This window comes from Argiope bruennichi, chromosome 2, assembly GCF_947563725.1.
Source record: "Argiope bruennichi chromosome 2, qqArgBrue1.1, whole genome shotgun sequence".
Classification (NCBI taxonomy): domain Eukaryota; kingdom Metazoa; phylum Arthropoda; class Arachnida; order Araneae; family Araneidae; genus Argiope; species Argiope bruennichi.
The window spans coordinates 43,487,978-43,502,708 of record NC_079152.1 but is presented as its reverse complement, the minus strand read 5'-3'; the positions used below and the strand labels follow the sequence as shown (position 1 = coordinate 43,502,708).

General features: G+C 28.4%; 1 protein-coding gene across 4 annotated transcripts in view; it reads left to right on the top strand.

Annotated features, from left to right (window-relative positions):
* LOC129957273 (proton-coupled amino acid transporter 1-like) overlaps positions 1-14,731 on the top strand; it is a 45,776-nt gene that overhangs the window by 13,106 nt on the left and 17,939 nt on the right. The window contains exons 1-4 of one of the 4 annotated variants that reach the window (XM_056069533.1): positions 3,186-3,331; positions 10,399-10,541; positions 12,020-12,110; positions 14,410-14,498. In XM_056069533.1, the coding sequence (XP_055925508.1) occupies positions 3,263-3,331; positions 10,399-10,541; positions 12,020-12,110; positions 14,410-14,498 (392 nt within the window). In that variant the 5' untranslated portion in view covers positions 3,186-3,262. Of the gene's footprint in view, positions 1-3,185; positions 3,332-7,895; positions 7,972-9,116; positions 9,369-10,398; positions 10,542-12,019; positions 12,111-14,409; positions 14,499-14,731 lie in introns of those variants that run through there. The other 3 variants (XM_056069558.1, XM_056069550.1, XM_056069542.1) reach the window with 3 other exon arrangements.

The following is a 14,731-nucleotide window of genomic DNA, read 5'->3' as shown; positions in this document are numbered from 1 at the left end:
TATTCGGTATCCCGGTATTCCGGTATTGCAATCCCTACTTACCATTTAATCCATAGACGGATTTGATTCAAAATTTGATACCAATCTACACTCTGTATGTTAAAGCTGGGTACCAAATTGTATACTCAGCTCCTTATTGTTTCTACTCACCGTCTTCAGCTCTACTCCAACAGACAGACAAAACTCCAAGCGAATAGATTTTGTTCATTTTTTTTCTTAAAAATCTGTTACAAATTTGGTGAAAAAGCTTTTCAATCGTCTAATTCAAAGCGTGTTTAAATTATCGTGTTCACTAGCAGATAAGCATAATTCCAAATATGTGTTTTTCTGATTAATGGAGGTCTAAATTTCGAGTTCAAATTCTTTGACGATTTCAGTGCTTTGTATAATATTTCGCATATGGGAAAAAAGTGAAAATCTTTTCGTCTTAAACGGTAAGACTGACCGAAAACATGTGCGAGAAACATAAACACAGCGGATTATCTTCTTTTTTTGTTTTCGTTCCGTGATCTAAAACGAAGTGGAAATTAGTCAAAATCACAAGATTTAATTTTTCTGAGAATTGCAATACTTTCAAGAGATAATACTCTGAAAACTATACGAGGAAGTAAAAAAGATAAGTAAAATGAGAGGAGAAAAAGGTGATTCCCCGTTTTTTTCTACGCTCTTGACCTCGATGACGCGCTATTGCGGAGACTGCTGACAGTACAGCCGGAAAAAATCACGGGACTGCTGATTGTTTTTTTATTTCGTTCGAAGAATTTAATTGGCTTTTATGACGCGATGTGACGTAAAGTGATATTAGTGAAGTGGTCAATTCTATTTTAAACCTTTCAGAGCAAACAGACGCATTTTTTATAAATTTATTAATTAAACGTTATAAAATATAAAATTATAAATTGATTGTTTATAAATTTGGCACATTCAAAATATCTGTAATACCAAAATTTAGTCATTCTAGCATATTGAAGGTATAATGGTTAATGAAAAATACCCCAGTCTGGCTTACTGAAGATATTATGGAGCGAGAAAAGAGGGGGACAGTTGAGAAAAATAGTTTCTAAATAGCAATTAAAACCGTTTTGAGAAAATATTATATATATATATATATATATATATATATATATATATATATATATATAATACTTATATGTGGAATTGCTGCTGATTCAACTGGGGTGTTTCATCACTTGAAAAAATCAGGTTTCTTTTAAATCTGACAGTTTTTTATCTGGAGTGGATATTTTTTTGCCTGATTAAAATTTTGTTGTGAAACTACAGACGAATCTTTCACTGTGGAAAAAGGAGAAAACATCTAATTCGGTGTCCCATTTTCTAACCTCATGACAAAACATTGACTAAAAGAAAAGAAAATCTGTTTTCATTTTAATTCCATCACAAAATGTTCTAAATTTGTAAATTCCGTTTGTAATCCGATTTTCATTTATTTTCAAATGAATTATGACAGCACTTTTAATATGCTTTAATAATATTTGATTTTTAAACATAAATATGCAGTGACAAAAAAAAAAACTGTTTTCAACTGTTACAAACAAATTGCGATTGCTTAGTATTTAATGAAAGCTTACTGAGTCCTTAGAATGTTCTTAATGAAACAGTAATGAGTTATGAAATTCAAAGACGCCTTATTGTATTACTGACTCCCGGGGGACACCTCGAAAAGAGGAGAGATGCTCCCGGTATGGTTGTTGTATCTCGCCACCCTGGAGGGTACACTAAAAGGTGGGAGATCTGGCTCCTTACATTGATGAGGGGACGTACTTCCTTTGGGAAGGGTTGTACCGTGGCCGGTGATGGGCCTTAGGACTCAACCACAATTCCGGCCAGTGTTACTGTTGCGGCGGTCCGGTCATTCAGTTTTCTTTATCCATATGCCTTCGGGTGGGTCGGAGAGTCAGTGATATGATTTATTGTATTATTGATTAACACAGAAGTACGGGTTTCTTTATAATACTATGAAGCACAAAACCCTTGTGTAGCATTCTGAATTTTAATTTTAGAATACTCTTGATAATCACGGCTTTGCCCAAGATCCACTCTTCATTAGAAATTATGCTAAGTAGTTTCGGGAAAATCACTCCTGGTTTAATTTTCATATGATTTGAATAGTTTGCAAAATGATAGATTTTTTTTACAATTTGCTTTAAAGACGCAGAGAGTACAAGGAGATATAAAGGCATCCCAGGAACTAGACTTTGGGACTTTTCATTTTTACAGATTAAACATGTTTTTTGTTACATTTTGAAAATACAATACGAGGGAATGACGCTAAAAAACGTTCCATTCCCTCTGAGTCAATTTTGAAAAAGCCAATTGGAGGTAAAAATACATATTTTGCCCCGGGCGCAATTTCCTCTTACTACGCTGTTGCTATATGAAATAATTAACTTACAAAGGGTCCTTCTCTACTGGTTTCACGCTTCTAAAACTTCCAAATAATTTTAAAAAGGAAGATAATTTTTTTAATAATAAACTGTAGTCGCTCAAGAGAAGAATACAACTGAAACGAAAAGATGCATCGATTTTTCTGGTATTAAAACTTAAATGTAACATTTCTTGTACTTTTCATTTTTATTTAAAGTTTCACTATTCAGAATGCACTTAATTATCATTCTGCGAATTAATAATTCTCTGACTGTTATGAACAAATACAATAATAATAATTATATCCAAAGTAATTTGACTAGAAAAAGCAGAATTAGATTTTTTTATTATTCATTGAATTCTAAAATTATTTCGGAAATATTTAACATAAATATTTCTGTACACTGATTAAGTGTACAAATTTAGGATTACTGATTTCACAGCATATTAATTATTAGCAGCCATTAATTAATCTAATTATTTCTCTAATTAAAATCAAACACCCCAGTAATTGTTAAATCGAAATATTAATGGAAATGGAATTTAAAGTGTGTTTAAAAATTTGAAAAAGTATCCTGTTTTAAAATGTCATAAGCTTACAAGGCGAAATTTGCAAGTAAACATTTGTAACGTTTTTAGACAATCCTAAAAAAAAAAAAAAAAAAAAAAAAAAAAAAAAAAAAATCAGTACCATGGGTCGCCAATAAACTTAATCCTCTGCCTTTGCCTTTACATCACATGTGAATTGCTTCTTATAATCGCCCATAACCAGAGAGAAATTTAAAGTGAAACCAGTTTGGCTCGCGTCATGACTTCCTTTCTTTAAAAACGCTCATGAGCACACAAACCCACTCATTCACTTTCGAACTACAGTAGGATGGCCACGGAAAGAAATCTCCCTTTCCAACCCTGTATAAACGCAACGAATTCCTCTGATGTAGAACATGTGAGTAAAATTTGCTTTGCCGATATTTAGTTTTTTAAGTATAAATAATAAATATTATTCCCATATATTTCTGCTAAATCTATATATATTTATTAAATAAATATTTACTATAGTCTGCGTATTTTCTGCAGATGGTTCAAGGTCACATTTTCTACCTCTTAACCGGTTAAATTAATTAAAAATTTAATTTAAGTTTTTTATTTAGCTAGCCAAAACAGGCCTCTAAGCCTGCTTTCTGATATGTAACCGGATACGGTGTGGGGGTGAACCATAGAGCTAAGATACTGAATATTTAAAACTGATACTAACAATGGGAAAGCACGATATTTAAAACTGAGTTCGGGACGAGATTATGTATAAAGGTAGTATAACACTTAAAATGTTTATTTATGAAAATATGAAGACTCAATAGCCAACCTTAAAACTTTGAAATTAGCTTATATACTATTAATTTGTTGTTCCAAGTAGCGCTCGAACAGTACAGTGGTTAAGGCACTGGCGTAGCATTCTCGATACGTGGGCTCCATCCTGGGCTAGTATTTTTTGTTTTCTTTCTAAATTATTTCAAAATAATTTAACAGTTTTAATTAATATCTTTTTCATTTTTTATGCAGAAAATAAATATTTATTCTCCTAAATCTTGGATTATAATTTAATTTTAGAAAAAAAAATTAAATATAAATACGAATGCATTTTTTTAAAAATATTCAGAAAAAAAAAAAAAGACTTAGGTCACTTTCATAATCTGCTTTTATAAAAGTTTTTTTTTAACTGTTTGAGATAATGATAAAAGTATTTGAACAAGTAATGTAAAATGAAAAGATGTTTTTAGATAAAAAAAAAAAAAAAAAAAAAAGAATGAAAATGTTTACTTAAAGAAGAAAAATAATCACTTTTTATTAATGCTCAAAAACAAAGTAAAAAACTGAACATAATTTAAATCAACAAATTCGGCTACTGATGTAAAAAAGAAAACATTATTTTCGAAATCAGTTTCTCAGTTTTCAAAGAATGAATATATATATATATTTATGTATATGTAAAAATTGTGTAGGAAATGTTAACCGGAAATGAAAACCGACCGAACCCAATGCCGGGAAGCAAAATGTTAAGCGGTAGTTTTTGAGTATGCCAAGATTTGCGATATGGCGCCAAAAAAGGTATTCTAAAAGGCAGATTTCTCCGAAGTTACGTGACTCATGTTGGAAACAAGCGACTAGCTCCTTCCATTTATATATCAGCTCTATTGGGTGAACCATTGATTTTTCGCGATTAAATAAAAGTTTTAATCTGAGAGGAAAAGTTTAAACTAAAAAGGTTTTAGTAATTAAATGACCTATAAAGCAATCTGTCGAATTTTATGATGGCTTAATATAGATCAGGAGTAAATTTTTTAAAAGTACATGATGATTTTTTTTCTCCTTTATTGTGATTTTACTTAAGTGCACGTTTTATATATAAAAAAAGGTAAAAATTTAATATCAATTTTTATATTATTTTTCAAAAATTTCACCTTTTTATCAAAGAAATATTTTGTAAAAATTTAATATTAATATTTGTTATTTAAAAAAAAATCACTTTTTGGGGGGGGGGAATGGGTCGTTGAAAGATGTTTATAAGAACTTTCCTATCAATCAGAATTCACGGATCGAAAAACAAAATCTTGTTCTAAAAATATTATTTTACGATTCCGTCTTATGCAATCTTAATTTCCGATCTTCAAATATCAAATTGGCAGGTGCGGTCTCTCCAAAACATTCTCGCATACCTCTAGTAAAGGTATCATCCAATCCGCACCACCCCCATCCCCACCCACACACACATACATATAAAATTGTGGACTTTATATAAGACCATTAATGTTTTACATGGCATTGACAAAAAATAGTTAAGAAATATTGATCATTGACTTTAAGTTAGCATTTTTACAGAATTTACGTGAATTTATTGTGTAATCATTGGCGATTTTTTTGGTGATTATTTCCTAGATTAGCAACAGATATCCGAAAATCGAATTTGTTTCTCAGACACAGAACTAAACAGAACGTTTAGACACAGAACTAAAATTTTAGTAACGTAAACGCATACCAGATTTCATATATTTAAGTAATTGCGTTTTTTTAAAAAAAGTTATCGTGTTTACATGCTTGTGAAATTACAAATCGACACGGAATAGGTTTGATTCCAGATTTGATCTATAATTCAGGTATTTATATTTCAGATGTTCAATCTATTTTATTCATCTAACGCTCTTTGTTTCGTAATCATCTTGTTAATTTATATTCGGACAATCAGATCGACCCCTATACCAAATTCCTCAGTTTATCTCAAGGCCTTTTGAGTTATTTTTGTTGTAGACATCAGATAGAAAAACAGAATTCCAAAATATGGTTTTCGAGCTTGAGGAAGTAAACATGTAGTTTCGCCATAAATCTTGAATTCGAATATTTGGGCCATTACAATACTTTTTCTCTACTTCGTATTCGAAAAAAAATTAAGAGAAGTTAGTGATAGAAAGAGTCTTATTTAAAGTAACTTATTCTTGAAAATAATTAAATATTGACGGGTTTAACGGCCATCGGGGAATGATTTCAGGAATAATATTTAAAACAAAATGTTATGTTAAATGTTAACGAATTTAATTTTCAACTCAATCTCAAAAAAAAAAAAAAAAAATGCCGTTATTATAACACTTAGAATCGTAGAATTATATATTAGAATAAAATTTCTCTCGATCCGCTAATTTTAATGAACAGAAATTCATATAAATATCTTGTTTTTCTTTCTTCCTCTTTTTTTTTCCTTTCACCAAAATAAAAATAAAAAAAAAAATTTATCAACTACTTGCTTTTATTTTTAAAAAAATTTAAAATTATTCTTGAAACCTTTAGCATTTACATTTGTCGTTAAAGGTGTAACGTATTTTGGACTCTGTCTGTCGAAGTATTAATCATCTATGGATCTCCTTATTTCTGAGTAAGAAGAAGCAATAATTTAAAGACGCAACGACTTGTACTGGAAAAAAAAAAAAAAAGTTGGCATGTGGTTTTATTATCATCACAGTAGATCTGTATCACATTTTTGGTTCAAATGGAATATACCCAAGTCATAAATTTTCCTTGTTGCTTCAACTTTTTTTTTTTTTTTTTGCTGCGTTGCACCTTCCTGTTCATACATTCCGTACCTTATATCCTGGGGTATATTGCTTTTATATCAATTTTGTTAATTTTTCAGTAATAATAACAGGTTTACGTACAAAAAAAATCTAATAATTCCATAATGTATCTGTATTGGTATTTTATATATTAAATTGTGAAAATCAAATTTAACACAGAATTATGCTAAAAAAGCGATTTTGTAAGCTGGATGTGCAATTAATTTAAAAAAAAACTTCACTATTATTTATTAATTAAAACATTAAACAATAACAGAATCCTTCATATTGTGCAATTCCCTCAAATGTACTGTATAATGTGCTGAACAATATTTCAGCGGTAAGAAAATGAATTGATCCTTATTAACTTTCACAATAGCATAGGAATTAAATAATTTTTTAACTGTATGGAAGATGTTAATTACATATTTTAGAAATTCAAAAATTCTACCATTATTTAAAAAAAATTAAAGATTTAATCTGACTAAATACAGTTCACACACACAAAAATAAGACAGTTCACATAAACATTAATAATTTTTTTTTTAAATTCTGAAAATAAATTTCCTTGGTTTTGATGACTATCTACGGGTGTTGAAGCGATGTGCGAGGGTTAGAACCTGGGACCTTGTGGTTAGTCCAGTAACTAAACCATTATACCAAAACGATCGTTCGGGTAGAAGAGTTGTTAACTGGCTTATATGCTATTCACCGCAGTACTCTCCCTCCAGTGAGTCGGAGATGAGACGAACGATATGGTTGTTGAGTTATTAGCTGTTGTCTAAATGGTCCGGCACCCAGTTTAATAACGAGCGTGTAAGTGAGTGGTTGCTGCGTCAAGTGAGTCTGACGACTTTGGTTGCGGGTAGATGGCGCCACAACAGCTGTACGAAAGTTGAAGATTCGTTGTCCGAGGTCACCATTTTAGGGATATGGTGATGTGCTTGCGTGTTGAAATCACATCCGGGTCACCAATGAAGTGATATGTGATGAGCGAGGGATAGAACCTGGGACCTTGTGGTTAACAGTCCAGTAACAAAACCATTATACTAAAACGATCGTTCGGGTAAAAAAAAGTTCTTAACTGCCTTATATGCTATTCACCACAGTGTCAATATCTCTTCATCTTCTGATAATTATTGTACGGATTTCTTCGTGTAACATTTTTCTTTAATAATAAATATTCAGCGGATTCCAAATAGCCGGCTTTTTATGGTTAAAGTCTATCAAAACCCAATTTATATCACACGACCATACAACATGAAAGTGATTCGGAAATGTGTTTACAAATTAGTTTCATATTGGCGTCAATCGCGCCATACTTGGCAACTACGTCACTACCAATGCCATGCACGATTGGTTGAATTTCGTTTGCAAACAATCTTTCCGTCAGTCACTTTCAAGCTGGTTGAGAACAGTCCACGATGACGAAAATTCTGCTTGACCGGTTGCCTGCGGGTATAAACGGAAAACTGTCCACGAAAGTGTAAGCGGTATTTGCCTTGTGATAAGACCTTTAGGTTTAAAAATCAAAGAACTTTAAAATGAGAATGAGTGAATCGCATCAGTGGAACTGCTAATGAATTGAAATGTTCTAATCATTCTGATTATTTTATGTAATTTGAGAAAATTTCTTATTCTTTATAATTGAAAACAGGAGGCAGTATCTTTTGTTGCTTCCTCTCCCAGATCGACCGATCTTTCAGTGTCCGGTATTCATTGGAAAATTCGCCGCTCACGACTAATTTTTAATAAAACAAATCAATCAAGATGGCGCTGCAATCATTTATTAAGCTCCGGAGTGCAACCTTTCTATGACGATAACAGATTTCTTGCTAAATATCATAAATTGTTTCATCATTAAATTTATTAAGGGATATATTTGATGAAACGAATTCATGGGCTTGAATTTAAAGCGGCTGAGTTGCCGAAGTCGTTTCATCAAATGTATATTATTTAAATGTAACTGACTTATCACTCAATAAATCTAATGGTCATATCTTTCATCATCTAACAACTAGATTATGCCCCGATGTGGCTGTAGAATTTTAAAAACTTTGAGGGCGTCTTGTAGAGATTGAACATAAATCAATAACAGTAAGCGCGTTAAACAAAGGCAGTTAACTACAACATAACATCAGAGCAGGAATAAAAATAAGTGAATTATGGATTGCTTCTAGCATTATAGTTTACTATAATGCTACAATAATCATGATTTACCTGAATATTTGTGGTTATTGCAATTTTGCTGCAATCGTGTATAAAATATGTTATTCTTTATATGCAAATATAATATGATATTCAAAGGCAGATAATTTAATAAAAGCTACATTGAAAACAAAACCCAAGATTGCTCATCCACAAGGAAATAAATGATGAGTTAATTTCAACTAAAAAATAAGGGAGAAAAAAGTAGGAGGAGTGTTAATTTGAAAATAGACCGCTCAATACATCTGCCGTCTACAAACCTACACTTTAATTTATTTTAAAAGTTCAGTTTGTTATCTAAATGGCTTTAAAATTTTATTAAAATCAGAGATAAAAATTACATAGAGAAAGAACTGATATCTGTGAAAAAATTTATATTGCTCTAAAAAGGGTTTTTTATTTGCAAATGCTCTGAAGTTAGTGAAGGAAACCTTAAAATTTCGCTTGGAAATCTAATTGAAATTTTTAAAAATTTAATGACTATCTTCTTCGGAAAGAGTAAATGGAGATATTTGACCGATATAAAAGATATACACACTGGCTTTCGGAGCAAACAGATCATGACACTCGCAAAGATACGAGAGTGTAATCGATGGCGGTGAGCTATTGTTCGCTTTGTTTATTTCTTGGCAATAACCTGTTGGCGACCATCCACATTATCGGAAATATTCCTAGGTAAATATGTCTCAAATTTTTTAGCTCTAGGCTCAAAATCTTCCGTATTAAAAATTTTGAATGATTTTTGCTGTACATACTATGTTACATATCACACAACTTATTGATATTGTCGGTTTGTAAATAAATTACACAAGCAGATTTTAGAAAGGAAATATAATAAGTCTCATTAAATAAGAAAATTATCACCTATCCTCTTAAGCTATTTATTTTATTTTACTACTCTATTTAAGTTAGCCAAAAGATATATTTTTGTCCCACCCCTTCTAAAAGCAAATAAGTCAACCATTCAGATACACAATTTTTAAGGTCAGAATTTCACATAACAAAATTAAATTTGTCATGGGTAAGAAAGATGCTTTTTTTTTAAAATTCAAAAATGATATTACTAAGCGGAAATGTTTGCTAGATTTTTGGGAGCTAAAACATTGTCTCTGTTAAAAATTCATTTTGAGAGTTTTGAATCCTACTTTCCATAATTCACATTTTTATTATAAATGAGGATATTCTATGCATTATTAATATTTTTTGTGATTCACATGTATTATATTATTGCCAGGAATTAATTTCTAAGTATATCTTTTTTTTCCCTTGCTTTTAAATTGAATTGTTGATAGCTTAACAATTTTTTACATGATTTAAAAAGAATAATTTTACTATATTACTAATATATTGTGAGGACTTCACATTTAAAAAAAATAAATCTTCATTTTCCGTTTGCCTGATCAGATGTTGTATTGTCTTTAAAACATAGAATTTTATTTTTGATTTCCTGTGCTTTTCTTTTATACATTTTAATATATTTCTATATGTATCATTTTTCTACTGTTAACTAGATCAAATTTTTATTTGCTATTAATGGAGTGAAGGAATTAACTATTATATATTATAATGATTGATTTTGATTTTTTTTTGCATATTTTAATTTATCTTTTTTTTTAATGTTATTTTATGATATAAACGTAGTAATCTCTTTTTCTCCCTTTCATGTAAGTAAATTTAAATTATCTTTTTATTTTAATTTTCTAAGGTTGGAAATTCAACAGATAGAACACCTCTTGTAAGAAGTAAAGAGATACTTGGAAGTACAAATTATGGTACTCTTCCCAATCTTGAAACAGAAGACGCTGATGAAGAATCTGAAAATAGGCCCAAAGAAAAAAAGAAAACTTCGTAATTATTATTATTTTTTCTTTTATTTAATTCATGTAATTTATTATGTATGAAAATGATGTAAAATGTATATTTAATTTCTACATCCATTCCTTTGTATAGACTTCTTTTCTTGTGTACTGCTTCTAATACTATTTTCTCATCTGTCATCTGAAAAAGCTAGTACTTTTTCAATAGATTGATGATAGTTGTTTCTAAGTATTAATGTTCATGCAAAATGGATATACATATTTAAAATACAATAATTATACATTGAAAAAAAACAGGGTTTTTTTTTTGTTTTTTTTTTGCTGTACTTGTTACATTTGATATTTATTTGGTTAATATTGAATTAGTGAAGAAATATCAAAAAGTTTTATTTTCCTTTAGCAAAAGCAGGGTGAATTGTGCTTTCTACATTTACAAAATTGTGCACATTCCTTTTTTCCTTTTATGCTCATGTCTTGTAAAACATTTCTTTCAATTTATGATCCATTTTCACAATAAAACTTTTATGTAATATAAGTATACATTTCCAGAGCTCACAATTTTTAAAAATGTTTTGCTTATTTTAACTAGATTTAGTTGAATCATTCATTACAAGTGCTCTAGATATTATTTTGTATTCTCCTTTTTGAAACTACATCAATTAATATTTATAGAAATAGGATCTTGTTCTTAATCTTTGAGGCAAAATGTTTGTTCCAAGCTTTCAAAACATGAAACTATATAATTTATTATACAAGATCCTTTTTTATGTTGCTTCTCATAATCATCTATGTATGTAATATTTTATGGTAATATTTGTTTATATTGCTTGAAATCTGAATTCATTCAGATATTTTTTTCAAAAAATTCAGGTTTATTTGATATGCAACATCATAATGATTGCAAACAAAGGTATTTTTGCATTACAAAATCCCAATCCTATTTTTCAATCTTTGGATTATGCCATACTGCAATATACATAATGCAACTATCTTATTGCTATACTTTGATTGCTTAGCAATTGAATCTGCATGCTACAACAATATGTGAAATAAAATAAAAAGTGCTCAAATTATATTTATGCTTGCTTCTTATTGTTAAAAAGCATTGCAAGTATTGTGGTTTCCCAAAAATAAGCTTCATTTATTTGGCATATTTTGTATTATATATTATAGCTTATAAAGTAGGGGGGGTTCATATGTTAATTCTTCATTAAACAGTTCATTTCCATTACATAAATTTTAGTATTTAGTCAAATTTGAATGTTCTGTATAAAATATTATTTAAGTCCAGAGCAGAAAATAGTCTATTTTAGTTCGGAAATATTTTAATATTGACTCTTTTACAGTACATTTGATTAAAAATAGTATGTAATTCCAAAAAATATGCAATATAATCATTATGTATCTGTAAAACTTTTCTGAGCATTTAATTTATAGTAAAAAATCTAACTTTTCAATATTCTGAAAAACCTGTCCATGAATTTCTGAGACATATCTTTATATCTTTAGGAATATAGGAACATTTCTTCATCTAATAAAAGGAAATGTTGGCACAGGAATATTGGCAATGCCTATTGCAATATCAAATTTTGGTCTAATGGTGAGTTCATTTTTATTTCAAATAACTCTCAGTTGACAGCAATATGACCTTATCACATTGGGAAAAGATATTTTTTCCTTAATATTTGCATACATATTGCTTGAACTTATCTATTCATGTTTTATGATACCATCTGAAGAAGTTGTAGCATAGACATGTTGAATAATTTATCAGCTACTTTTAAATATATGATATTGAAAAGTTTAATTTAGAATTAAAATGTATAATCATAATGTTATATTTCAGAAAAGTTGAAATAAATACCATTTTGAAATTATTGAACATGAAGATGATTACTTATTTCTTAATATGATAAAACAATTTTGTGATACATATCTTATATGTATCACAAATGACGTATCATATGGCAGTGTTTCTTGATTGATAGCTGTTATCTCTCTTTTTTTTTAAAATTAAAGTTTAAGCATTAGAATGCAATCTTTAATTTTTTTATTATTGTAGTTAATTAAGTCCTATTTAAAAGAGTTTATAGTTGCATTTTGAATTAAAAAATAATGCTTACAATATAATATTACAATATTTATAATATATATTTTTATTATATGTTAGTTTTATTTTTTCTTAGGTTTTGGTGATAGACTTTTTTTTCATTGTTTGTGAAAATTACTTCCATAACTAACTTCGTGATAATTGCTAAAAAAATCATATGTGTTAAGTGTGTTTCTTTTATGTGTAATATTTCTTGTTATGTTTCGTTTAAATTAGGGTATTTAAAAAAAAATATTCTTCAGAAATGTTTATTTATTATTTATATACTTTGCTTATTATTTCATTTCTAATAGGCACTCATTGTATTTTCTTCTCTATTTCTTCTTTTATTTTTTTCATTCTTATTATTTTATAAATTAACTTTATCTGTTCATGGGAAAAGAATTCTTTAAATTATTTTAGAATGATAAATAAAAATGAAAAAAAAAATCATAAACTGGATAATTTCTATTGTGTAATGTAATACTTCCAATACTCTATACATAAAGCCAAATTTTGTTATGAAATGTGGTGACAGTGATTATATTTCAATTTTCAATTATATTATTAAAACATAATCATTTAAGTATTTCTTCCTCCCCACCACAAAAAAAAAAAAAAAAAAAAAGCCAGGATAATCATTCATTTTACGTTAAAACATGAAGCACTTTCTTTATATATTAATGCCTAAATTCTGAATTTTTACTATTATTCTAAATATCAGTAATACATATATGTAATTAATGCTTTAAAAATGTTAGAAGTTTGGGATGTTGAAATTATGTTCAAAGCATTAAAATTTTCAAAACCTGGTTGAAAAATCATATGTCATTGTATTATAGTCTGGTAAAGATAACATGACCAGTGCTAAAATAATTTCCTTTCTCTCTTTGGCTGAAATGATTATACCATTTTTAATTCTTTATCAGTTTAGTAAACCACCTGTGCCATTCTAAAGCTGAGGATTTAAAAAAAAAAAAAAAATCCCAAATATAACCGGTGCATTTAACGTTATGTAAAAAAGTCTTTGAAAATCATTTTTCTTTTTGTACATTCAAATATAAAATACATTTTGATTCTTGAAACAAAAAAATGTAATTTTTATACTTTGCATGCTGTTATGAAGAATATATTTATGATCTTTTGAAATTTAATTCTTAATCAATAAATTTTGGAATGTCAAATTATGTAAAAAAATTTGTTTCATATTTTTATTTAGTTATCTATAACTGCAAATTATAATATTAATGTCTAGATGGAAATTCCATGTTAAACTATTTTTTTATATCACAAAGTAAATTGCTTGTTAATAGAACATCAAATAATTATATTCTAAATTGCCTTAAAATTAATGAGAGTAGTCTTTAAAAAAACCTTAAAAAGGATTTAAAGTCGTAGAATTCTAATAGATATTTATACATAGTCTCAATGACTTTTATTTATATTAAGATATTTTACTTTTTTATGACTAAGATTAAGATAATAAATTCTTGCCCTGCTTTATACAGCATTATGTTTCTTTATACAACAAATGATATTGTTAAGAGTAAAAGTTTATATTTATAGTGACTCTAATTCTTGATTTTAAAAATATTTAATAATAATGCAGCTTTAAAAAAATACAATTCATTTTTCTTGGAAGGATAATGAAGTTTCCAGGGAGGTAAAATTTTTAAATACAAATACATGTAATGAATAAATTGAAATTGACATATATAATGAATAAAAAATATATATAATGTTGCTGTCTGGTTTAATATTTGCAGTTTTCATGGATTTTTCTTAATGATTTATATGCATTTCTTTTCAGGCTGGAATATTAGGCATAATTTTATTAGGAGTGTTTTGCATATATTGCATGCAGTTGTTAGTATTCTGTAGCAAAGTGGCTGTTGCTGAGTAAGACTTTTTTTTTTTCAATTCTTTAATTTTGTGTGCTATAATTTATACCTCTGTGGAATTTTATGATGAAATTTTTTATTGTTTGTGTCTATTTATTAGACAAAATCAAGTATTTTTAAAGAGTTTTACTTAAATTATGCAAGTTACTTTAAACTGTATTGTTAAATTCTTGTTTCTGAACAATTGTGCTACAATAGCTTATTTTTTTTAAAGTTCTTTCCCAATTTATC